Source organism: Callorhinchus milii, unplaced genomic scaffold, assembly GCF_018977255.1.
Source record: "Callorhinchus milii isolate IMCB2004 unplaced genomic scaffold, IMCB_Cmil_1.0 Scaffold16, whole genome shotgun sequence".
NCBI lineage: Eukaryota > Metazoa > Chordata > Chondrichthyes > Chimaeriformes > Callorhinchidae > Callorhinchus > Callorhinchus milii.
The window spans coordinates 3252178-3277195 of record NW_024704757.1 but is presented as its reverse complement, the minus strand read 5'-3'; the positions used below and the strand labels follow the sequence as shown (position 1 = coordinate 3277195).

General features: G+C 49.4%; 1 protein-coding gene across 1 annotated transcript; it reads left to right on the top strand.

The window, feature by feature from the left end:
* The first annotated feature begins 4773 nt into the window (after positions 1-4773).
* Positions 4774-24908, top strand: LOC103186069 (tektin-3). The gene is made up of 7 exons (XM_007904891.1): positions 4774-5245; positions 9575-9658; positions 11767-11837; positions 13223-13366; positions 14601-14823; positions 21045-21199; positions 24510-24908. Exons 1-7 carry the CDS (start codon positions 4808-4810, stop codon positions 24814-24816), a joined length of 1422 nt encoding a protein of 473 aa, XP_007903082.1. The 5' UTR covers positions 4774-4807; the 3' UTR covers positions 24817-24908.
* The last annotated feature ends 110 nt before the right edge of the window (positions 24909-25018 follow it).

The following is a 25018-nucleotide window of genomic DNA, read 5'->3' as shown; positions in this document are numbered from 1 at the left end:
ACAGGTTCAGAGTTGCAAAGGGCAATTTCAGAACAAACACTAGGAAGTTTTTCCTTACTCCGAGGGTAATTAACGACTGGAACAAGGTTGGCAGGAAGGGTGGTTCAGGGCAGATTGCTGGGACTCGTTTAAAAGCAGCTTTGATGCTGGTGATGGGGGGAAAGTAGGGTGGGTGTTCTGGAGGGCTAAGATCAGATGGGCCAAAGGGTTGTCTTCATCTGAATCAATGTTATCATTTTTCCCCATCCCCAGCTCCCACCCCAGCTCAAGTGCCCAGCCAGTACTTTTAAGAGCAGTGACTGTATAAATTGTATGTGTTGGCGAACCTGACAGCCAATTTGCGCACAGCAATGTCCCACAAAAACTCAGGCAGGGAATGACCAATTTTATTTGGGGGATTGTCGGCCAGGACACCAGGAGAGGGAAACTCCCTTCTCTTTTCCAATAGTGCTGTAGGATCTTTAACAATCACCTGGATAGGACAGGTTTAACATCTCATCTGAAGGACGTCACCTCTGACCATGTAGTAAGACATTGGAGTGTCAGCTTAGACGATATGGGTTCCAAGTTCCGATGTGGGGCTTGAACCCACAACCTCCTGTCTCGGGGGTGAGAGTGGCGGTGCTCACTGCCCAGGCTTCCACATGAGGGATGGTCAGTGGACATGGCACTGAATGGCTGACAGTGTGTGAGGAACCTCACTCCAGCGTGAGTCACAGCCCTCAGGAAAACATAGAAAATTGAAGGGTAAAAAAATGAACCGATATTTGAAGCGCTTGACTTGTATATCAGTGTCAGTGTTTGTTTACATGGAATGGTATACCAGATCTGTCAAATTTGTTTAGTATATTGTTCGCCTCAGGCACTCCCAAGCATTGATTAATCCCTATAATATATCCTGTAAAGTAGTGTCCAGTTACACTAGGACTAAGGGGAAATACGGTGTCTGTAGATATAAAATTACGTTTACATCACAATGGGAGAGTGATTTCATAAAGCACCTTCAACATCCATGTTTCATAAGAAATATTAGACCGAGGTTCCATCAATGCCCATTCGTGTGGATGTTAATAATCCCACGACGCTGTTGGAAAAGACCAAGGAGTTTCTCTCTCCCGGTGTGCTGGCTAGTAATCTCCCAGAGAGATCGGACATTTACTTATAGGTCATTGCTGTGTCAAATTTTCTGATGAGTTTATCTTCAAAAATAATAGTCACTACACTTAATAATGAATCCTGTGAAGCGCTTTGAGATATCTCAAAGAAGTGATAAAGCTCTATAGCAAATACAAGATTATTATTCCTATATTTGATGGATAATGTCAATGGAATTTATAATAGAACCTCTTGAACTTGACTAGTATAGTGACTGTGTATTTACTGTACAGTGTAGTGACTGTATTTACTGTACAGTGTAGTGACTGTATAGTGATCTCTAAGTGAATTATTCCATAGTATTCATCAAATGCTATAATAATAATCCTTGCATTTGATACAGTGCCTTATCACATCTTCAAGACATCTCAAAGTGCTTCACAGAATATACTGTAAATTGTAGTGGCTGTATATTTTGTGGGCGAAATGCTCTTTATTTCCCCTCTGAATTCAGGTTTTATTTTTCTTTAAAAACAATCAATCTACAATACTTCTATTGAATATGTATGATATTATCTATAGTATTCTGCATGAATTATTCAAACGTATAAACAATTATATTTGAAATTGGTTAGTTTTCTAGTCCTCTGTGCTAACTGCTTTGCATTTCCCCCCGAAAGCCTTCCTTCCTTCTTATTTAATTATTTCTTGCTTTTGTGTATTTACTGTAGTGTAGTAACTGCGTATTTACTGTACAGTGTAGTGATTGTGTATTTATTGTACAATGTAGTAATTGTGTATTTATTGTACAGTGTAGTGACTGTGTATTTATTATACAGTGTAGTCACTGTGTATTTACTGTACAGTGTAGTGACTGTGTATTTATTGTACAGTGCAGTGATTGTGTATTTACTGTACAGTGTAGTGACTGTGTATTTACTGTACAGTGTAGTGACTGTGTATTGTTATACAGCATAGAAACTGCATTTACTGTGCGGTGTAGTGACTGTGTATTTACAACAACAACACTTGTATAGCACCCGCCACGCGGGTAGCATCTCAGAGTGCTTAATTCTTATTATTACATTTCACCTGAGAGATAGCCTGGCTGCTTTACTGAGGCCCTGTACTTACTATACAGTGTAGTGACTGTGTATTAACTATACAGTGTAGTGATTGTGTATTTACTGTACAGTGTAGTGACTGTGTATTTATTATACAGTGTAGTCACTATGTATTTACTGTACAGTGTAGTGACTGTGTATTCATTGTACAGTGCAGTGATTGTGTATTTACTGTACAGTGTAGTGACTGTGTATTTATTATACAGTGTAGTCACTGTGTATTTACTGTACAGTGCAGTGACTGTGCATTTACTGTACAGTGTAGTGACTCTGTATTTACTGTACAGTGTAGTGATTGTTCATTTACTGTACAGTGTAGTGACTGTATATTTACTATACAGTGCAGTGTCTGTGCATTTACTGTACAGTGTAGTGACTGTGCATTTACTATACAGTGTAGTGACTGTGCATTTACAGTACAGTACAGTGCGGTCCATAGTGATTATTTACAGCAATTGAATATGGCTGAAAAGTGCCTCTGTGTAAGAAATTCTTATAATAGTCAGGTCAGTCAGGGCTTTGCTGGACATCTGTCTCTCAGGTGAAATGTACTAATAAGAATTATTACAGCAGTAACGGGGAGACCAACTCTTCCCCCATCCCATCCCTTCCCATCCCATCCCATCCCATCCCATCCCATCCCTCCCATCCCTTCCCATCCCATCCCATCCCTTCCCATCCCATCCCATCCCATCCCATCCCTTCCCATCCCTTCTATTTCCCGCAGTGAGGCAGTGATTGGTGTCAGTCTCCCCTCCCCCCGGGGACCAGCCTTTGACTGAGTCTGTTGCTAAGGTCCTGGTGTCACAGCGTCCTTAGCAACCGCGTGGTCAGTGATCAAAGCGCCTCCGCCCTGCCCTCCCTCCCCTGCCCTGCCCTGCCCTGCCTCCCCTGCCCTGCCCCTGCCCTGCCCTGCCTCCTCCCCTGCCCTGCCCTGCCCCTGCCCTGCCTCCCCTGCCCTGCCCTGCCCTGCCCTGCCCCTGCCTCCCCTGCCCCTGCCCTGCCCTGCCTGCCTCCCCTGCCCTGCCCCTGCCCTGCCTCCCCTGCCTCCCTGCCTGCTCTCCCTCCCTGCCTCCCTGCCCTGCCCTGCCCTGCCTCCCCTGCCCTGTCCTGTCCTCCCCTCCCCTGCCCTGCCCCTCCCCTGCCCCTGCCCTGCCCTGCTCCCTGCCTCCCCTGCCCTGCCCTCCCCTGCCCTGCCCTGCCTCCCCTGCCCTGCCTCCCTGCCTGCCTCCCCTGCCCTGCCCCCCTGCCTCCCCTGCCCCTGCCCTCCCCTGCCCTGCCTTCCCTGCCCCTGCCCCCCTGCCTCTCCCTGCCCTCCTCCCTGCCCTGCCCTGCCCTGCCTTCCCCTGCCCTGCCTCCCCTGCCCTCCCTCCCCTGCCCTGCCTCTCTTGCCCTCCCTCCCTGCCCTCCCTCCCCTGCCCTGCCTCCCTTGCCCTGCCTTCCCCCCTTCCTCTGCCCTGCCTCCCCTGCCCTGTCCTCCCCTCCCTGCCCTCCCCTGCCCTGCCTTCCCCCCTCCTCTGCCCTGCCTTCCCACCCTCCTCTGCCCTGCCTCTCCTCCTCCCTGCCCTGCCTCCTCTCCTGCCTCCCTCCCCTGCCTCCCCTGCCCTCCATCCCCTGCCCCCCCTGCCTTCCCCTCCCCTGGACCACACACCCCACACAGCTCCACAAGCCGAGCTGCAAACAGCAGCCACAAGGCTCCCGACTTACCCCCAATGCGCCAACTCACCATCTTATACCTGTATTATAATATGATCGTCAACTCGGAAGTAGTCCTGTGGGGGGGAGAGAGGGAGAGGGGGAGAGAGAGGGAGAGGGGGAGAGGCACGAAACGACACATATTATTTTTGGAACATTAAAAAAAAACACCACCCAGACACAGGACAGACAGACAGACAGACAGACACACACACACTGCGCTGTCGGATGCTCCACACCATCTCCCCAGCTTGACCAGAACAGGGCAGGGAATCCAGGAGCTGCACATCTGTGCTGGAGGTTGAGCAGATGGAGGAAATAATCTCCAGTCGATAAGGCATTGGATTTTCACCCCGTTTAAGAAGTGTGATCATGACGCGGTCTCAGCAGCACAGCTTTGTGATGTGCATCATGTCATAATGCGCAGTGTGAAAGTTTTATGATAGCCCCGTTATGTCACAGCGGTGCCCAGCCATGCTCACTATCTATGCTAATAACCTTTAGCAGGGTGAGCCAGGTATTGAGAAAGCTTATTTTAATGTGAAGTTGGTATTGGTGGACTCTGGGCTTGAGAAAGAGACAAAGCACATCAGGACCAGCCACACATCGCATCCCATGCTAATAGGCTTCTGTTTGTTTTTGTAGGAACTAGAGCCACCATGTATGGGAGGTGTTGTATAGGAGACCTGGAGACCAGATGCAGTAGTGCAGGCTTGCCATGGAGGCCCAGCACCTATTACAAGCAAGCGAGCGTCAACACATCCCTCGCGCCCTTTACCAAGAACTTGTGCGGACGCCTTTACCCTCCAATGACCTCGCAACCTCCGATGACGTCCTGCCCCACGGTAACGGGGGGTCCGATAATCAATTGCCCGGTGCCTTCCTACCCCGTGATGCATTCCTGTCCCGCCATCTCTCCACGACCCCCGATCAATTGCCCGGTGGTGAACCCTTGCTCTGTGATCGACCCGTGCCCTGTGATGGACCCGTGCTCACCGGCGAGCTCTAACCGCATAGCTCTGTTCAGCAGGTACACTCCGGGCGAGTGGGTTGAGTCCAACCACAACAATTACAAGCAATCGCACTGCTCGAGGCACAACGCCGAGAAGCTGCGAGTGGACACCAAGCGACTGATCCAGGACAAGGACCAGCTGACCAGGAAGGTGCAGAATGACACCAGCAGCAAGATCGGGGAGAGGGTGGAGGACATCAGCTTCTGGAAGTCGGAGCTGGATCACGAGCTAGACCAGATGATCATGGAGAACCATGCTCTCAGCCAACTGAAGAAGAAGGTGGAGAGAGCGCTGGAGGAGACAGATGCTCACCTTCAGGTCAGACATTCCGTTCGGAGTTCATTCCAAAAGAGATTAAATTAAAAGAATGCTCAGTGTCAGATCTTAGAAACGGACCTTAGAAAAGTGTGTCATAGGAACATAAGAATTCGCTCGACGTAAGGAGACCGATCTGTTCTTTCTATCCAGTTCACCTTCCACTGTCCTGGCAGTCGCATGCAATTGTCATGTCCCAAACAATATACTGTATCCCGAGATATTATTTCCGAGAACCACGGAGAACCACATATATTGACAGCACAGAAGGAACCCATTTGGCCCATCGTGTCTGTCCTGGCTCTCTTAAAGAGCAAGCCTTTCAGTCCCATTTCCCTTTGGAGATGCAAAAATTGTCCAATTCCAGTATTTGCAGAGATTCCAAAGCTGTGCTCAGTCTCCTGGCTGTCATGTGTGAAGCACTAACCCCCCCGCCCCCCCCCCCAATCCGCCCCAGCCACTGCTACCATTTGCAGGGATACACAGTGTGTTTGTTCTGAGCACAGTCTGTTGCCTGCAGATGTGCTGAGCTGCACTGTATGTCCTGATAACATTAGCACTCGTGACGTCACAATCATGGGCCGCTCTGTGAGTATTCACAGGGGTCAAACGTGGAACATTGGCACGCAACTCAGTCATTGACACCGATCCTCACAGCAAAAGCCTCTCCTCAAGCTGTGGTTCTCGTAATCAAATGGACTATTTACACCATGGGCTGGATTTACTTGTTTGGGGTCTGATTTGTGACAATTAGAGCCATATGTGTGCAGTATATTGCAAGGATTGCAGTAAAATTATTGGTGATGGTTTTAAATTGCATGCGCTTTGTCCCCAATGCAGGATGAAACCAGAATTCTTGAGGTTAGATTTAGCCCCTGGTAATAATTCTCACTCATCAAATAACTCTCAAGATTATATTCACACTAAAAGAATCAGAAGAATTTGGGCATTTATTTGGATAAAGACATGTAATGTACACATCCCTGTGCAGGATGTACAAGGCTCCTTGTGTGTGAGTGTGAGTGTGTGTGTGTGTGTGTGCATGTCTGTGTATGTGTGTGTGTGTGTGCATGTGTGTGTGTGTGCGCACGTGAATTCATAAAGAAGGCTTTAGATGAGATATTTCACATACAATCCTTTCCTTCCCCACCCCTCAGCTCCCACCCCCACCTTAGGTGCACCGTGAAGTGCTTTGTGATTCTGCTGCTGACGTGGAAGGTGTTGTATAAATGTAAATTCTATTGTATACAATTCCTCTTTGTCGCAGGATGGATCGATTTCAATATCCTCACAATCACCTATGAATCAGTGGCCTGATACCTGCCTACCTCTTCAACCTATGTTCAGCCACTGTACAACAACAACACAATAGCAAATTACATTTGTATAGCGCCTATTCATGTCGGGAGAATGTCCCAAGGCGCTGGACAGTCAGAGATTTGCAACCGAACTGGGGGTTGAGATCAGAAGATGTGCAAAATAGGGAGGGTGGCAGTAGGAGGGTGACCAAAGCCGCGGTCAAAGAGGAGGGTCTTGAGATGGGGTGGAAGGTAGGGAGGGTGGAAGTGCGGCCGGAAGCACCATCAAACAGTAAAGTCTTGAGGCAGACCTTGAAGGAGGCAAAGGATGGAGCGAGGTGGAGGGGCTCTGGGATGGAGTTCCAGACGTTGGGGCAGAAAAGCTGAAGGCTCGACCACCAATGGTGGGGAGGGCAGGGCAGGGGACGTGAAGCAGGCCAGTTGAGCGGAGTGAGCGGACAGGTTGATAAAGGTTTAGTATGTCACATAAGGGAGGGAGTAAGTCCATGGAGGGATTTAAAGGTGAGGGCGAGAATTTTAAACCCGATCCTCAGGGGGATGGGGTGCCAGTGGAGCCGGGCGAGGATGGGGGTGATGGATTCACGGAAGTTGCTACGGGAGTTCAGAGAAAAGCTGCACTTAACTCTGTGGCGATGAATATTTTCCCAAAACAAAATAGGCCCCCAACATAACAAGAGACACGTAGCTTGAAATTCCACTTTGACTCAACCGTGAGACCATTTGATCTTAAAATTGAGGGCGGCGCAGAGTTGAGAAGCGTCTTCAATCCAGATTTAATTTGGAAGCTGGTTTGTTTCTAAGAAAACATTTTGTTTTTGAGACAAAGTGGTGCGAACTGGCTGAGATAAGGTAAGTCTTGAGCCTGCAGTGTGTGAGGAGCAAGACACCAAGAACATTGAGGAAGTTTAACAACAGTGACTGCCAAGTCACTGATGGTTAACTTTTAATTGACTATTGATTAACTATTATGTTCACTTAAGTGCAGTATCAGCGTGCAATATAATCCATGTGGTGGAAATAGTTCCCTGTTCCAATACTACTGTAATTATCCCAGTTTACTGCATTGTCAGAGATGTGGTAGTCTGTAGCTCATATTACACCCAATCCAGAACTATTGCTATCTACCCACCTAGCTGTACATCCCCGGGGCTAAAAAGAACATCTGTGCCAATTTGTCATTCCATTACATTGAGCTACTCTTTTGACTGAAACATAAGTTTGCAATACAGTTATTTGAGTAGCTAATATCTCATTATTCCACACTATAAAGGAAATATTAACTTGCTTCCTCCTAATACAGTCTGCGTCCTGAGGCGAACGATCGTCCAAAACTTTTGTCCTTCAGCCCTGCTTCGCTTTTTTTAATTTATTTCTCTTCTGCAAGGTAAGTTTGTCTGAATTCCTTGAGCTCTTATTTGATTCATCTTATTGTTGCTCAGTTCCCCTCCTTCAACACCCGACGTCCAAGGTCCTGTGTGGCTGTGATGTTAGACATGGTATTGAACTCGCTCTTCAAGGCAGAAATCCCTTCTCCTTGTTACTTAACCGATGTGAAGCTGGGAGCCCAGAAAACATTTCAGAAGTCTTCGTGCGTCAAGCTCATTCAGGCTTCCTTTTCACATTCCAAATCAGCAACAATTTCACACGGTCTCACACCAAGATCTCAAATTGAAATCTCACATAAGAACATAAGAGACGCTAGATGAAAAAAGACCAAGGTCCATCTAGTTCATCTTCCACCTTCCTGGCGGTCGTATGTGCATATGTCCCAAACTTCCAATGTACTATATCCCATAATGTTATTTCCTAAAAGAAATCTATCTAATCTGTGTATTAGAACATAAGAAATTCTAGACACTGGATCTCACATTGGATCTCACACCAATCTTATAGATTTGAAATCACGGTTCTCATGGTGAGATTATTGACTTGTGGCAGGAGAGGAAATAAATATCTGGACTGATAGTTTCCCCACAGTTTGCCTCTCCACCTAATGATTTATCATCAGCGAGAAACAAGAAGAAAGATTGATTTTGTGCACGGGATATAAAACAATAGGTGGATGGCACATGGAAGAGGGGAAGTCGAGCGAATGGCTCACAGATTGGTCTCAAGTTACGTTCAAAATGCCGGAAGCCAATTTGGAGATCAATACAGGCCCTCAATTGACTCGAAGCACAGAAAACCTCTGCACTGGGTTTCTATACTGGGGGCCTGGGTTTATTTCACCTCCCTATTGATTCCCAGTACCCTTGAATTCACGGGATACATATTTCAGTGATTTAGCACTTTGTGGAATTATGAACACAGCTGTTTGTCTGGAGAAGCAATAGGACTGTGTGCAATTGGGGTAGAATGTTGTCTCAGGTCCTGTGTGTGCAACCAACGTGTCTGATGGAATCTGCCATTACTTCCAAGCTTCACTTTTAACCACGGAGTGTGGCCAAACCATGCAAGGACAATATAAAAGTAATGTCTTGCCCTGATTCCCAATGACGTAAGTAACACATCTCAATTACCAGCAGTCTCTCCCAGCAGAAGTACTCAGAAATGGTGCAACCAGCACATTTGCTGATAACACGCATGTAAGTCCACGTCTGTTCTGTAACAGTGGAAGACGGAGAGTGAGATTAGATAGAGATAAACTTGGGGAGTACTGTAGAGGCATAAAGGAGTCTGGTGTAACACGGAGCAATGGCATTAAAAGATCTGCTAATATATAGTAAACCTGTGTTATAATAAGCTCCTGTTCATTTTCCTTTGGTCCAAACTGAGCAGCTCATGTTGGAGACAAACCCTTAGGTTGGATTCAATGAGCTGAATGGCCTGTGTCTGAGCTGTAAGGTTCTCTGACACTTTGGCTCTGACACCGACGTGGACAGCTTGATCCCGTCTGATGTCACTCAGCTGACATGAAAGAATACAAAATGGCCTGTGAACAAAAATGTTGCACGATCAGTGTCTAAACCTAAAGATGTGGCTGCGTGACTGTTGAGTTTCTTGCTTATTTCAGATGTGTCAAGAATGTTTGTACCATCGTGAGAAGAGAATGGGCATTGACCTGGTCCATGACGAGGTGGAGAAACAGCTGCTGGAGGTGAGGACACAGAGAGGTAGCGGCCCACTAACTCACACTCAACCCATTCTTATGTCTTCCAATGGATACAGTGCTATCAGTGCCTAAGATGGAGTCCCATAGCATAGCTGTTAGAGCCTTCGCCATGTAAGTGAGAGGAACCGGTTTCAATTCCCGGGCGGGGCGAAACCTTAGGCAAGTTTCACTACCCTACAAGCTTCTGTTTACCTAGCAAGAAGTAGAAACCTTGTTGTTAGTCGATTGGTGGATCGCTTTCCGGAGGTAATAATCCCTCCCCGACTCCCCCCAAAAATGTGGTCATTGAATTCACGATTGTTTGTGGGACACTGCTGTGCACAGTTGGCTGCCGCGTTTCGCCCACAAAATATAGTTGATTCACTCTAAAGCGCTTTGAGATGTCTCGAAGACATGATAAGGGGCTATATCAAATGCAACAACAAAACAACAAAATGACATTTATAGAGCGTCTTCCACGTTGGGAAGACGTCCAAAAGCACTGAACAGTCAGGTGTCGGGGCCCGACCATAGGGGAGGGATGGTGTAGGGGTGAGGGAAGGCAGAGAGGTGGGAGGGTGACTGAAGGCACGATCAACGAGAAAAGTCTTGAGACCGGCCTTGAAGGAGGCAAGGGAGGAAGCGAAGGGACCGTGGGATGGAGTTCCAGAGTGTGGGGGCAGAGAGGCTGAAAGCCCTGTCACCGATGGTAGGGTGGGTCGGACGGGAGACATGGAGGGAGTGGGCAGGTTGGTAGGGTGTCAGCAGGTCAGAGAGGTAGGAGGGCCTTGAAAGTGAGGACGAGGATCTTGAATTCGATCCTCTGGGGGATGGGGAGCCAATGGAGTAGGGCGAGGGTGGGAGTGTGGGAGTGATGGGGTCGCGGAGCCTGGTGCGTGAGAGTACACGAGCTGCAGAGTCTTGGATGATCCACAGCTCGTGAAGGGAAGAGTTGGGAAGGCCGATGAGGAGAGAGTTCCCGTAGTCGAGCCTTGATGTGCCGAATGCGTGGGTGAGAGTTTCGGCAACCTGAGGGGTGAGGTGATGGAGTCTGGCAATGCTGCGGAGGTGGTGGTAGGCAGTGCCGGTCATGGTGCAGATGTGGGGGAGATTATATTAATATCGGAGTGAGGACCGGGGTGGTGGGGGGAACCCTTCCTCTTTCTCAGTGCTCGTGCATATCCCACATATTGACTGAGCTCAGCTTCTTTCCTCCTTCTGTGCCAAAGCCAAGGTCTCAGTGCCTCAAGTACATCAGATGGACCCTTCACTCTGAGAGCTGACCACCACGATAGTTTTCTCACATCTGTCTAATAACACATAGCCGGCAGCAGCTCCCAGCGCAGTAACATGATCGAGGAATTTCAATCAGGTCATAAACGCCCAAGTGATTCATCAGAGCTGTGAGATTGATGGGTTTATTATGGCTCTTTTAAACCATTTTACTGTTAAAAGAATAATATTCATGCAGCTGTGAAGACGGACAGCATCTTTTCAGTCTCCTTCACTTCCTTGAGCAGGTGCACATACCTCGGGCTTCAGATGATATCAGCTGCCTGGCTGCCTGTAAATATCATCCCAACCCATTAGCTAATGGCGGCATTAAGTGTCAGTCTGGCTCAGTCAGCAGTGCTCTCACACCTTAAGCGCTCTGAGACGCCGTCCGGCATGAAGGGCGCTATACAAATGCAAGTTATTGTTGTCAAAAGGCTGTTGGCAAAACTTTGCAATCACAGTCCAGCATTATACCCCGTGTTTGAGGGACCGTCCATCAGATGAGACATTAAGCCAAGGCCTCACCTGTGCCTGTTCGGGTGAAGGGGAAAGATTCCATGGCACTATTCGAAAAGAACAAGAGGGGTATTTCTCCCAGTGTCCTGGTCAACAATCCTCCAAATAAGCTTGATCACTCACACCATGGCTGTTTGAGGGATGTTGCTGTGCAAAATTTGGCTGCTGCGTTCTCCCACAAAATGCAGAGTCACTACACTCTTATAAAGTGCTTTGAATGTCCTCCCGATGTGCAAGGCACTATATCAAATGCAAGGAGTATTATTGTTGTAATCATTATTGTTATTATTCTCATCGATCTTTTTGTTCTTGGGTATCTAAAGGAAATGAGAGTCATCAAATGTTGCCAAGAAAGATTGAAAAGAGGTATAGAGAGAGCCTCAGCCCAGCTATCGTAAGTGAAGCCATTTTGTAACCAGTTTACACTAAAGATCCGTCTCCTTAATAGGCCTCTAAAGATGCTGTGTACCTTGAAAACTCACTATAATTCACTATGGGGCCAAGTGTGTTTCCCTCACTGCCTCTGGTGTGATTTTCTAGGGTCGGGGGGATGGGTGGGGGTGGAATAAAGGAAATGTGTGTAAAAGTGCCAGCCTCCCACAGGAAGTACTATATACATATTCCATCCGGTAGCTTCTTTGAGCAGAAACAGGGAAGATGGTCACTGCCCAGTGATGTGAAACAGCTCATAAACCAGCCTGTCATCCAGTGTTGGCCAACTTGTGGCCCCTGGGCCAGAAGTGGCACCCGAGTGTTTGATCGGTAGGGCATTTTCAATTTATTTTGTTGGCCGACCATAAAGATTTGACACCACTGCCCTAATCACACTCGACCCTCCGCTCCCTTTGCTTATATCTCGCCAATAAGGATAAACGAGTGAGTGGCCGAATATACAAACCCGTTATATTGATTCTTCGGCAAACACTATTCTGAAAACCTTACAGAGGTTGGCCTGCTTCTGTCCCACCCTACCAATCTGACCCCACTCTCCGGAACTCCATCCAGGATGTCGCCAACTCGCTCCCCCACTCTCACCTTCAATGCAGTGCATCGCTTTTGGTCATGCTTCCCCTCCCTGCCCCCCCCATCCCCCCCACCCACACTCTCTTGTCTCCCACCCCCAGCTCGGGTGCCCTGTTAAGTAAGCATTGTGGGACGCTCTGCTAACATGAAAGGCGCAGTGTAAATGTAAATGTATACATGCTCATTGGGTTTTATTGTATTATGCAGCTCCAAGGGCACTAAAGACAGACAAAACTGCCCTATGAGAATGCAGACGGTTTCCCTGCTTGAACATGTGGCTTTGCACATTCTGGCAGGAATACCAGACAGCACTAATCACAACCTTACATTCTCTAAAGGCCAAGCATGGAAGCCTGGACTCCCTGTTTGTTCTCCCTTTGGATCATGAGTTTGATTTTTCCTCCAGACATTTTAAAAGATGTTTTAGACATTCCAACACTGCAAAGTCTCAAACGCGAGGCTTATTATTCCAACGTAATAATAAGGACTGTATTTTTTCATCCTTTGTGTGTGTCTTGCCACCTGCACAGAGATGAGCGATGAAGCAAATTGCTTTGTGCAGAGTTAACTCATTTCTGATACCGTTGCCTTTCCTGCTCATTGTGAGTGAAGTCAGTGGAATATGTGTACGTGTTGGATCCCTTCGGCGCTCATTCTGACCAGAACCCATGTTGGTGAATTCTCAGCTGAGTGTTATGACAGCGCAGAGTCATGTGCAGTTTGTTAACAGTAGTTTACGTCTTCTTTTGCCAAAAGATCTAACCGGGCAGCTCAGCATGAGCTCGAGCGAGATTTATGTGACAAGTGCACAGCTTATTGGATCGACGATAAGGCTCATCAGATGAGAAACACCTCGGACGGCATCAACTATTACTGCGGAGTTGAGCAAGTGAACGCCACGTAAGTACTGAAACGCATCTCGGGTGATTATTGGTATGTAGATTTAACCCAAGACACCACTCCCCCTACACCCCCCTCCCCCTCAGCTTGACTTAATGGCAAGCAAAGTGTTTTTAGAAAATAAACTATCACTCAGCATTATTTTTTGTCAGCCGGGTGTTCACTTTCCCCATGCTCCCCCTTGGTGATATCATCACATTTCAAATAATCTTTCTCCCTCCCCCACCCCACCCCTCAATCCATAACTGTTTGTGGGCTATTTCTGTGCACAATTTCACCCACAAAATACACAGTCAACTCACTTTATTGTCCGTGATCGTGTCTTAAATGCAAGGATTATTATCATTATTAATTATTATTATTATTTAATCCCATTCAGCCTGGAGGATTCTTCACTCCAGTCTCTGTCTCGCACAGGACTATATTCATTGGTAAAATACCAGATTGTACAAAAATCCAGTATAACATGCCAACCTGGGATTGCTTTAGCACCAGAGAAACGTATCTCTGGCCTAGTTATATTATGACTGCCACACTGACAAGATAATGGGACATGGTTCAGGTTTGGTTGTGTTTGTGAGACTTTGATAATAATGGGGTTGAACACGCACTAATTTCTAACAGGATTCCCTTAGTTAAGGACTCAAGCCTAGGCTCTTGCCAACCTGCGCCTAATACTTGCCAGAATTAGGTAAATAGATTGTGTTCCTCCAGGGATTGTGTTCCTCCAGCATGTCATTCCAACAATCTATCTCTGGGATTTCCATATGTAGGTGGGATGCCTGGAATTCTCAGTTTGTTTTGGATATTTTTAAGCAACGGTGATAGATTTCCGCATGTGTCAGACACCCCACCTGACCCCCCCAAAAAAAACACAGTTTGAGTGGGATCTCAAACGCAAGGATTGTTATTATTATTATTATTATTATTATTATTATTATTATTATTATTATTATTATTATTATTATTATTATTATTATTATTATTATTATTATTATTATTATCTCCTCCATGAATCAGAAATATGTCACACCAACTTGTGAACCTGGATTCCATTGGAGCTGATTTCCTGGGATTCAGTGGGACACATTTCCAGGTTTTCCTCAATTAAGGATTCCTGTTAGAAATTGCGGGTATTAGATGCCAGATTGGGGTGGGGAGGGGAGGGGTGATGTGGGGAGGGTGTGTATGTATCTGCTCAGCATTAACCTGCTCGAACCCGGGTTCTTGGCAGCATTTCAACTCAAGCATCGTGGGGAAAGTACACGGAGGACAATGTGCTGCGCTCCCAGTGCGAGCGAGCTGCGTCAGCGAGGCTGAGAGATGAGCTGGAGAAACTCCTCGCTGCCACGTCGGAGGAGATGTGGAAACAGTTCAACAACGTCAATCTCGCTTTCACTCACCGCATCTTTGAGATTGGCGACGCCAAGAAAAAACTACAGATGCACCTGGCAAAGGTAAGGGGATTTTCGAAGGAGACTCTCTCTCTCTCGCACTGCATTACTCAGCAGTCAGTGTCGGTGGTGTTGACTTTCAGATGAGATGTTAACCTGAGGTCCCATCTGTCTGTTCAGGTGGACGTTAAAGATCCCGAGGCACTAGTTGAAAAGAGAAAGGAGTTTCTTTCTCCGGATGTCCTGGCCAACAATCCCCCGAATAAAATTGGTCACTCACTCCATAGCTGTTAGTGGGACATTGGGTATTTTGTAGGTGAACGTGACAGCCCATTTGTGCATGGCAATGTCCCACAAACAGCCATGAAGCGAGTGACTAATCTTATTTTGGGAATTGGGGCCAGAAAACGCTCTTGTCTTTTCGAATCACGCCATGGGATCTTTAACACCCGCCTGGACAGGCCACATTGGGAGCTCAGTTTAATGTGTGATGGATGGCACTTCTGACAATGTAGCTTTGTTCCCAGTGCTGCTGTAGAGTGTCAGCCTAGACTGCTGGATATTGGCCCCATATTAAATCATGGCTTTAGTCTGAACCAAGTTAATATCTGGATAAGAGTTCACAATACGAAACTGCCATGGCATGGCTTAATTGTTATTACACTGAGTTAAAATGAACCTTTGATAGGGTGATCATACGTCCTCGATTTCCGGGGACAGTCCCAGGATGAAGTATTGTGTCACTGGAATCAATTTGCCCTGTCCTGAGTTTAGCAGCAAACTGAGCTCGCACAATAACATTCTAAATCAGATACACTCCTCATCAGAGAAACACATCCATTAATCCAACACACTTCTCCAGTAACTGCCAGCGCCGGTGATGGTGGTGAGTTCAATTGTTTTTATGTGTGTCCCTGGATTTGGTTTACAAAATATGGTCACCCTACCTTAGAGGGGTCACACAGTAGGAGTCAGAAATGTTGATTTCTGAAGAACGCCCCCTCTGATGTTATACTGAGCTATTACAGTCAAGTGCACAATGTTTTACTCTGCACCTGGTTGGTCCCACACCTTAATTCTTTCGGGGGAATTTTTTTTACAAAACTGGAAAGAATTAAAGACGTGACCATTTTCCAAGTGATGGTATTCTAATGCCTCTTTGCTCTGAATATATTATAATTATCCTTGCATTTGATACAGTGCCTTATCATGTCACTGAGACGTCTCAAAGCGCTTCACAGGGTATTCTGTAAAGTGTAGTGGCTGTGTGTTTTGTTGGCAAACCATTTTGTAGCTAGTTCACAACTCTGATCTTCTCCGCTCAGTAAACAACACCAATAACTTGCACTTATATAACAGCCCTCAGGCAGAGCTGTGTAGGACTCCCTTCAGTCACATACTATTATTATTACTCTGCTCCCCCTGTGGTTAGTGAGCACAGAATAAAGCGGCATATCGGGGCGGCCAGGGCTGGCTCTCATTAATTGCAGACCTGGCAATGGGGCCCAGTGTATGAAGTTTTTTTTTTGAAAACCTTTTTATTTCAAACATTGCCTTCAGGGCAGCAAAGCTGGAGATGGCTGAGGCAGAGCGAGCAGTTAGCAGTTAGTTCTGCCGGGAACAGCAGAGAGCGTGTGGCGTTCTCTGCAGTGGCTGAGCCAGGGTGTGTGTGTGTGCGTGTGTGTGCGTGTGCACGTGAGTGTGTACGGTTGAGTGTGAGCGCGCGTGTGTGAGTGTGTGTGTGAGTGTGTGTGCGTGAATTCCAAATGCTAAAACAATTCACAGCAAACGCGCCCGGCTGGTTTAGATTCCTGACGTTAAACCCTATGATTGACGGAGACCCTGGCAGGAGGCCTGGGACCCCAGTCCAGGTGCAGTCGGGCTCGTCGGTGGGACAAGCTGTAGGGACGAGATGTACCCTGGAGCTGCCCTCTCATCATCCCCGTGGCTCAGAGCCACATTTGGTGCAGTTAGTCAGTCAGTTAGTTAGTTAGTGTGCTAACACAACAGCTCGTTTTTAACTTTTTCGGGGAGTCTATTTTTTCTCAATGCAATTTTTTGCCCTTCATGTTTGAAATGTCACCCCCCACCCCCCCCCCACCGCCCCCCCCACCACTCCTCACTTCCACAGTCGTTTCTTAAATCCCATCACCTGCCTCATTTTTTAACTGAGCGCACATTCATGTACCCTCCCTACTGCGTTGACTTCCTCAGGCTGTATGTGTTGTGTGTGTGTGTGTGTGGGGGGGGGGGCTGTGTGTGGGGGGGGGCTGTTTATGTGTGGGGCGCGGGGGCTGTGTGTGAGGGGGCTATATGTAGGGGGGCTGTGTGTGTGTGGGGGGGGTGGGTGTGTTTGTGTGGGGTCTGGGTGTGGGGGGGGGGCTGTGTGTGGGGGGGCTGTTTATGTGTGGGGCACGGGGGCTGTGTGTGGGGGGGGCTATATGTAGGGGGGCTGTGTGTGTGTGGGGGGGGGGTGGGTGTGTTTGTGTGGGGGTCTGGGTGTGGGGGGGGGGCTGTGTGTGGGGGGGCTGTTTATGTGTGGGGGGCGGGGGCTGTGTGTGAGGGGGGCTATATGTAGGGGGGCTGTGTGTGGGGGGGGTGGGTGTGTTTGTGTGGGGTCTGGGTGTGGGGGGGCTGTTTATGTGTGGGGGGCGGGGGCTGTGTGTGGGGGGGGTGGGTGTGTTTGTGTGGGGGTCTGGGTGTGGGGGGGGGCTGTGTGTGGGGGGGCTGTTTATGTGTGGGGGGGCGGGGGCTGTGTGTGGGGGAGGTGTGGGTGTGTTTATGTGGGGGGGCTGGGTGTGGGGAGGGGCTGTGTTTTTGTGTGGGGGGGGGTTGTGCGTGTGTGGGGGGGGTGGGGGGCTGTGTGTGTGTGTGTGGGGTGGGGGGCTGTGTGTGGGGGGGCTGTGTGTGTGCGTGGGGTGGGGGGCTGTGTGTGTGTGTGTGGGGTGGGGGGCTGTGTGTGTGTGTGTGTATGTGTGGTGGGGGGCTGTGTGTGTGTGTGTGGTGGGGGCTGTGTGTGTGTGTGGGGTGGGGGGCTGTGTGTGGGGGGGGGCTGTGTGTGTGCGTGGGGTGGGGGGCTGTGTGTGTGTGCGTGGGGTGGGGGCTGTGTGTGTGTGTGTGTGTGGTGGGGGCTGTGTGTGTGTGTCTGGGGTGGGGGGCTGTGTGTGAGGGGGGCTGTGTGTGTGCGTGGGGTGGGGGGCTGTGTGTGTGTGCGTGGGGTGGGGGGCTGTGTGTGTGTGTGGGGTGGGGGGCTGTGTGTGTGTGTGGGGTGGGGGGCTGTGTGTGGGGGGGGGCTGTGTGTGTGTGGGGTGGGGGGCTGTGTGTGTGTGCGTGGGTGGGGGGCTGTGTGTGTGTGTGTGGGGTGGGGGGCTGTGTGTGTGTGTGGGGTGGGGGCTGTGTGTGGGGGGGGGCTGTGTGTGTGTGTGCGTGGGGGGGGGGGCTGTGTGTGTGTGTGCGTGGGGGGGGGGGCTGTGTGTGTGTGTGGGGTGGGGGGCTGTGTGTGTGTGGGGTGGGGGGCTATGTGTGTGTGTGCGTGGGGGGCTGTGTGTGTGTGTGCGGGTGGGGGCTGTGTGTGTGTGTGGGGTGGGGGGCTATGTGTGTGTGTGCGTGGGGGGCTGTGTGTGTGTGTGGGGTGGGGGGCTGTGTGTGTGTGTGGGGTGGGGGGCTGTGTGTGTGTGTGGGGTGGGGGGCTGTGTGTGTGTGTGCGTGGGGTGGGGGGCTGTGTGTGTGTGTGGGGTGGGGGGCTGTGTGTGTGTGTGTGTGGGGTGGGGGGCTGTGTGTGTGTGTGGGGGGGGGTGGGGGGCTGTGTGTGTGTGTGCGTGGGGTGGGGGGCTGTGTGTTTGTGTGCGTGGGGTGGAGGGCTGTGTGTGTGTGTGTGTGGGGTGGGGGCTGTGTGTGGGGAGGGGGGCTGTGTGTGTGGGGTGGGGGGCTGTGTGTGTGTGTGGGGTGGGGGGCTGTGTGTGTGTGTGTGTGTGTGTGTGGGGTGGGGGCTGTGTGTGTGTGTGCGTGGGGTGGGGGGCTGTGTGTGTGTGGGTGGGGGGCTGTGTGTGTGTGTGGGGGGTGGGGGGCTGTGTGTGTGGGGGGGGTGGGGGGCTGTGTGTGTGTGGGGTGGGGGCTGTGTGTGTGTGTGTGTGGGGTGGGGGGCTGTGTGTGTGTGTGGTGGGGGGCTGTGTGTGTGTGGGGTGGGGGGCTGTGTGTGTGGGGTGGGGGGCTGTGTGTGTGTGGGTGGGGGTCTGTGTGTGTGTGTGGGGGGGGTGGGGGGCTGTGTGTGGGGTGGGGGGCTGTGTGTGTGCGCACGGTGGGGGGCTGTGTGTGTGTGTGTGTGGGGTGGGGGGCTGTGTGTGTGTGTGTGTGGGGTGGGGGGCTGTGTGTGGGGTGGGGGGCTGTGTGTGTGGGTGGGGGGCTGTGTGTGTGTGTGTGGGTGGGGGGCTGTGTGTGTGTGTGTGGGTGGGGGGCTGTGTGTGTGTGTGCGTGGGGTGGGGGCTGTGTGTGGGGTGGGGGGCTGTGTGTGTGTGTGGGGGTGGGGGGGGTGGGGGGCTGTGTGTGTGGGGTGGGGGGCTGTGTGTGTGTGTGTGGTGTGGGGGTGGGGGGCTGTGTGTGTGTGTGGGGTGGGGGGCTGTGTGTGTGTGTGGGGTGGGGGGCTGTGTGTGTGGGGTGGGGGCTGTGTGTGTGTGTGGGGTGGGGGGCTGTGTGTGGGTGGGGGGCTGTGTGTGTGTGTGTGTGGGGTGGGGGGCTGTGTGTGTGGGGTGGGGGGCTGTGTGTGTGGGGTGGGGGGCTGTGTGTGTGTGTGTGGGGTGGGGGGGATGATTCAAGCCCACATGTTTATGGAAGCCTTGGCATTGTGAAGATTTAAATTCCACACTGATCTTTCAGCTCTCAACAATGTTGGCACTGGTTTAGAGCCTCAATCTAAACCGCTCTGTAAACACGCAATTGGGAAATCTGAGCTAGAATTGTTGTTTGTCTTCTCACAAGACGTGGGTTAAACCGTGGGTTAAACCGTGGGTTAAACCGTGGGTTAAACCGTGGGTTAAACGAGCCGGTGCTAAACTGTCAGGGCTGAGAACCAATCTCTGAGCTTGTCATTTTTCTGGCTATCTTTCAAGAGAGTTATTCTCCCCCCTACCCCACCCCCCTCTCCCCCTCCCCACCCGATGTCTTGGCCAACAGTTTCCCAGATAAAATGAGTCACTCACTGCTTGACTGTTTATGTGTGCAAATTGGCTGTTGCGTTTCACCCGCGAATCACACAGTCACTACGCTCTGCAGTGAATCCTGTGAAGCACTTTGAGTAATTCTTCCCATGTGAAAGGCGCTGGATCAAATGCGAGGATTATTTATTGTTTGATGTTCAGTGTGGACGTGATAAAGGATGGCAGACTGAGGTTTCACAAGACCCGCCGGGGCGGGGCGGGGCGGGGCGGGCTGAAATACTTGCTCTCTTTGAAAACCTGTTATACAACCTTATGGCGTTGTGTTGCATCAGATACATCGACTTAAACTCAGTTACTAACCAGAATCTGTGGCGTGGTTAGTGCTGGTGTTGAAGTAGGTCAGACTTGCAGTGGTCTTTATGATCCTGTTATATCTGGGGCAAACAATCCCCCGGATAAAATTGGTCACTCACTTCACAGCTTGTACGTGGCATGTCGCTGTGCACAAAATTGGCTGCCGCGTTTGCTCACAAGAACACACAGGCACTACACTTTAGTCATTCCTCTGAAGCGCTTTGAGATGTCTTCCCGGCATGAAAATGCGATATCAAGTGTAAGGATTGTTATTACATTTTTGTGGAGCCCTGTAGTGTAGTGGTTAGTACGCTCCTCTCACAAGTGAGAAGACCTGTATTCAATTCTCGGGCAGGACGAAACCTTAGGCAAGTTTCCTTACTCCACACGCCTCTCTTTACCTGGCAGTAAGTAGGAACTCGGTTGTTTGTCCATTGGCAGATCGCTTTCTGGGGGTAATAATCCCTTCAAAAACAAATTGGGTCACTCAATTCACGACTGTTTGTGGGTCACTGCTGTGCACAATTGGCCGCTGCGCTTTGGCCCTAAATATACAAATTCACTTTACAATATATTCTGTGAAGCACTTAGAGACGTCTCAATTATATGATAAAACATTATGTAAAACGCAAGGATTATTACTATTATTAGTGTCGTTTCCAATGCGTGTGTGTATAGGGGCAGGCCGGGGCTTTGCTGAGGGAATAGACAATAAGTTTGGAAAGCTACGGTCAACAGGACTCCACGAGCACATTGTATTGTATTCTTCCTCCGCAGGTTCTACAGGAAATCTTCCAGACTGAGTGCACCATTGAGGAGCTGAAGATGGCCATCAGACAAAAGGAAGCTCCCATGAAAGTAGCACAAACCCGTCTGGAGGAGAGGACCAAAAGGCCCAACATGGAGCTGTGCTGTGATCAACCTCAGCACCGGTGAGTGGCACCTAAACTATGTATCTTCCTTGGACGTACTCCTTGGCTCTCGTCAACATCTTCACTCCTGCAGATCTAAACTCCTCAACCTCCCTAAGACTCACCGAACCAGTGCGCAATCTAGGTGTCCAGTTCGACCCCCAGATGTCCTTCCTCCCCCACATCCGGTCCCTGACCAGGACCACCTTCTTCCACCTCCCCCACATTGCCCGCCTCCGACCGTACCTGACCCCAAATGCAGCCGAAACCTTCGTACGTGCGTTTGTCACCTCTCGCTTGGATTATTCAAACGCACTCCTCGCCGGTCTCCCCAGCTCCACTATTCACAAGATCAGCTCATTCAGAACTCTGCCGCCCGCATACTGACCCGGAACAAACTCCATACCCACATCTCACCAGTTCTGGCCCAGGCTCCACTGGCTCCCCATCACCGAATGGATCGACTTCAAGATCCTCACTCTCATGTTCAAATCCCTTCATTCTCTGGCACCTCCCTCCCTCTCCGACCTGCTCACTCCTCAATCCACCACCTGGCGCCTCCGCTCGACTGGCGCCGGTCTCCTGCTCGATCCTCGTACCCTCCGCCCCACCATCGGAGGTCGCGCTTTCAGCCACTACGCCCCGAAACTCTGGAACACTCTCCCTCAATCCCTCCGCCTCGCCCCCTCTCTTCCCTCTTTCAAGTCCCACCTGAGAACTTTCCTCTTCGACCTTACGTATGGCCAACTCCCCCCTCCCCCCCAGGCTTGGAATCAGGCTCCACCACTGTTAAGTGCTCTGAGACACTACCCTGTGTGGAGGGCGCTATATAAATTCAAGTTGTTGTGTTGTTGCATCAGTGTGGAGGTTGCACAGCCACCTACATCACGTGCATGTTTGTAGAGACTGAACCATTCATACTGCTTTTAACAGCACAGCTTGGCTCATCAGCAGGACTTGGAAGGGCAGACCAGTCACTGGGGGCAGGGAATCCTCCCACTCAGCTCCTGTTAACCCTGCAAGTCAATAGCCCTAAATGGTAGGGTGGTCCTAGCTGGACAAGCAGCAGGAAAGCTTGCCAGACAGTGCTCTCTATGGCAAACTATAACGTTTTAGCTGGTTAGACTCCAGCAGTTACTCCCAATGCACACTCTGGAGTCCCCAAACCTTGGCTCTTGTCAACCTGCGCCTAATACTTTCCGGAATTAGGTAAGCAGAATGCGTCCCTCCCGGGAGAGAGTGCGCATTCCATTCCAATAAATATCTCTGGAATTTTCATGCGTGGGTGAGATTGATAGAATTCTTAGTTTGGTTTGGATACTCTGAAGCATGGTGACAGGTTTCTCCATGTGTCAGACACCTGGCTGACCAAACAAAACACACCATTCATAGCGATTCATATCTGCCAACTGATAGTCAATATAATCAGTCAATGGGCATAATCAGGGTGGTCATCAACACCCAAAGATTTCATTTTAGGGCTTCTGCCTGATGTCACTTCTCTATTGAGATCTTCGTGTACAGGTCCCCTCATTTCAGCCCTTACAGTCCACATGGTCCATCTCATACACATGGCCTTGCTATCTTCCTACCAGCTGTAGTTAAACGTCACACAAGCCCTGCCCATTGTAACCATTCTGGAACGTGACTGGCATGAAGCACGGTTTCAGATTATTTCAAGGTTGGTCTTTATCTACCAGCTGATAACCGACATCTTCCTTTCACAAACATCTCCACAAGTCTCCAGTCTGTGCTGTTGTGCCCTCTACTCTCACCATGACAGCCTCACACACAGCCTCTGCAGGATATCTCTCCTCACAATGAATGGACAATTGCTTGGCACAGATAGATTGATGATTGAAATCAAAGTAGGTCATCCGCAATTAGGTCTGCCATTGCTCTGATAAGTTGATTACATGCTCGGAAATGCTGAGAATGATTTGGAATAACTTGAAACGAAAGCCAAAGTGACTAGCTCAAAGCTAAAATTGATCAGAACTGGGGCAGGATTCTTCCTCCATCTAATGATCCTGAGGCAATTGGAAAGAGACGCAGAGCATGACAAAGAGTGCCAACCACAGCAGACTAACATTTCCATGTGAGCTCGAGTAACATTTCGCAAAGGGATGAATGGCCAAGTGTAAACTACTGTTTGCTGTATTTGGATGAAGGGGCAAGGATTATCCCCAGCAGTACCGTAGAATCATAGAATTATGCAGCACAGAAGGAGGTCATTCGGCCCATCGTGTCTGTGCCGGCTCTTTGAAAAGCGCTTCCAATTCAATTCCAATCCCCCGCTCTCTCCCCAGAGCCCTGCCAACTTGTCCTCCCAAAATTATTATCTTCTTCTCTTAAAAATTGTTATTGAATCGGCTTCCACCACACTTTCAGGCAACGCATTCCAGATCCGAACAACTCGCTGTGTGAAAACATTTCTCCTCCCCTCTCCTCTGTTTCTTTTAACAACTATTTAAGATCGGTGTCCTCAGGTTACCGACCCACCCACCAGTGGGACTAGTTTCTCCTTGTTCAATTGTGTGATTTGTATATCTTGTCGCTGGTCATTCTGTAAACATGGTGACCTCTTTATATTATATTCATGGGACATGGCCTGTCCCAGGACGGGAGGATTCTCTGTCTCTCTCTCTTCCCTCGCACATTTTTTTATGTCCTCTCTCCTAACTGTTTCTTACTTATGAGGTCCAGGGCTGAGTGACTCTCAGTTGTGAATGATGAGAATAGTAATATCTATCCAGTGGTGTGTCAAAAGTTTGTGTCAGACTGGTGCAATAATCTCACTCTCACCTCTGAGTCAGAAGATTATGGGTTCAAGCACAACATTGGGACTTGGAATCATATAAACTAAGCTGATGCTCCATTGCAGTGCTGGGGAGTGTATTTCATTGTAGGACGTGCGGTCCTTCGGTTGAGACATCAAACCAGGGTCCCGTCTCTCTGCTCAGGTGGACGTTTGAGAATCCCATGGCACTACTGGAAAAGAGAAGGGAGTTTTTCTTTCCCGGTGTTCCAACCAACAATCCCCCCATATAAAAAAAATTGGTCATTCACAACTGTTGGTGGGACATTGCTGTGGTGCAACTGGCTGCCGCATTTTGCCCATAAAATATACAGTCACTCCACTTTACGTATATCCTGTGAAGCGCTTTGAGACGACTCAACAACGTGATAAGGCACTATATCAATTGCAAGGATTATTATTAGCTGGTCATTTCCCACATGGCTGTTTGTGAGACCTTGTTGTCTCAAAGAAGTGACAAAGCTCCATATCAAAGGCAAAGACAAGGATTTAACAGTTCTCTTTGGCCTGTAGGTTGGTCTGTGAGGTCTACACGATCGATGCCACCATACAGATGTTGAAGCAGCGTCTCCAGGAATCACAGAACGCCCTGCAGCTGCTGGTGCAGACCAAGTCCATCCTGGAGCACGAGATCGCCATCAAGGCCAACTCTCTCTTCATCGACCAGGAGAAATGCATGGGAATGCGCAGGACCCTCCCCAACACCCCCCGTCTCATCGGCTGCACCCAGATCAACACGGGACACTACTGCGCCCGCCCGTCTCCTGAAAAGAAGCCCTGCAACTGCGGATGCAAAGGGAGAAAGAAGAAAGTAACATAATTCAATTCGGAACCATAGGACCCAAAGGCTTCAAGGCCAAAAGCGTGTCGGAATTTCTTTCCCAAAACAAGTTTTGACTATCGAGTGAAAATAAAATAAAAGAAATTGGTGCTTTAACCGGCTTGTGATCCATGATTTTTATTTCGTTTTTCAAAAAATAATTATTTATTATAAATTATTTCTAAAATATAATTTAATATTT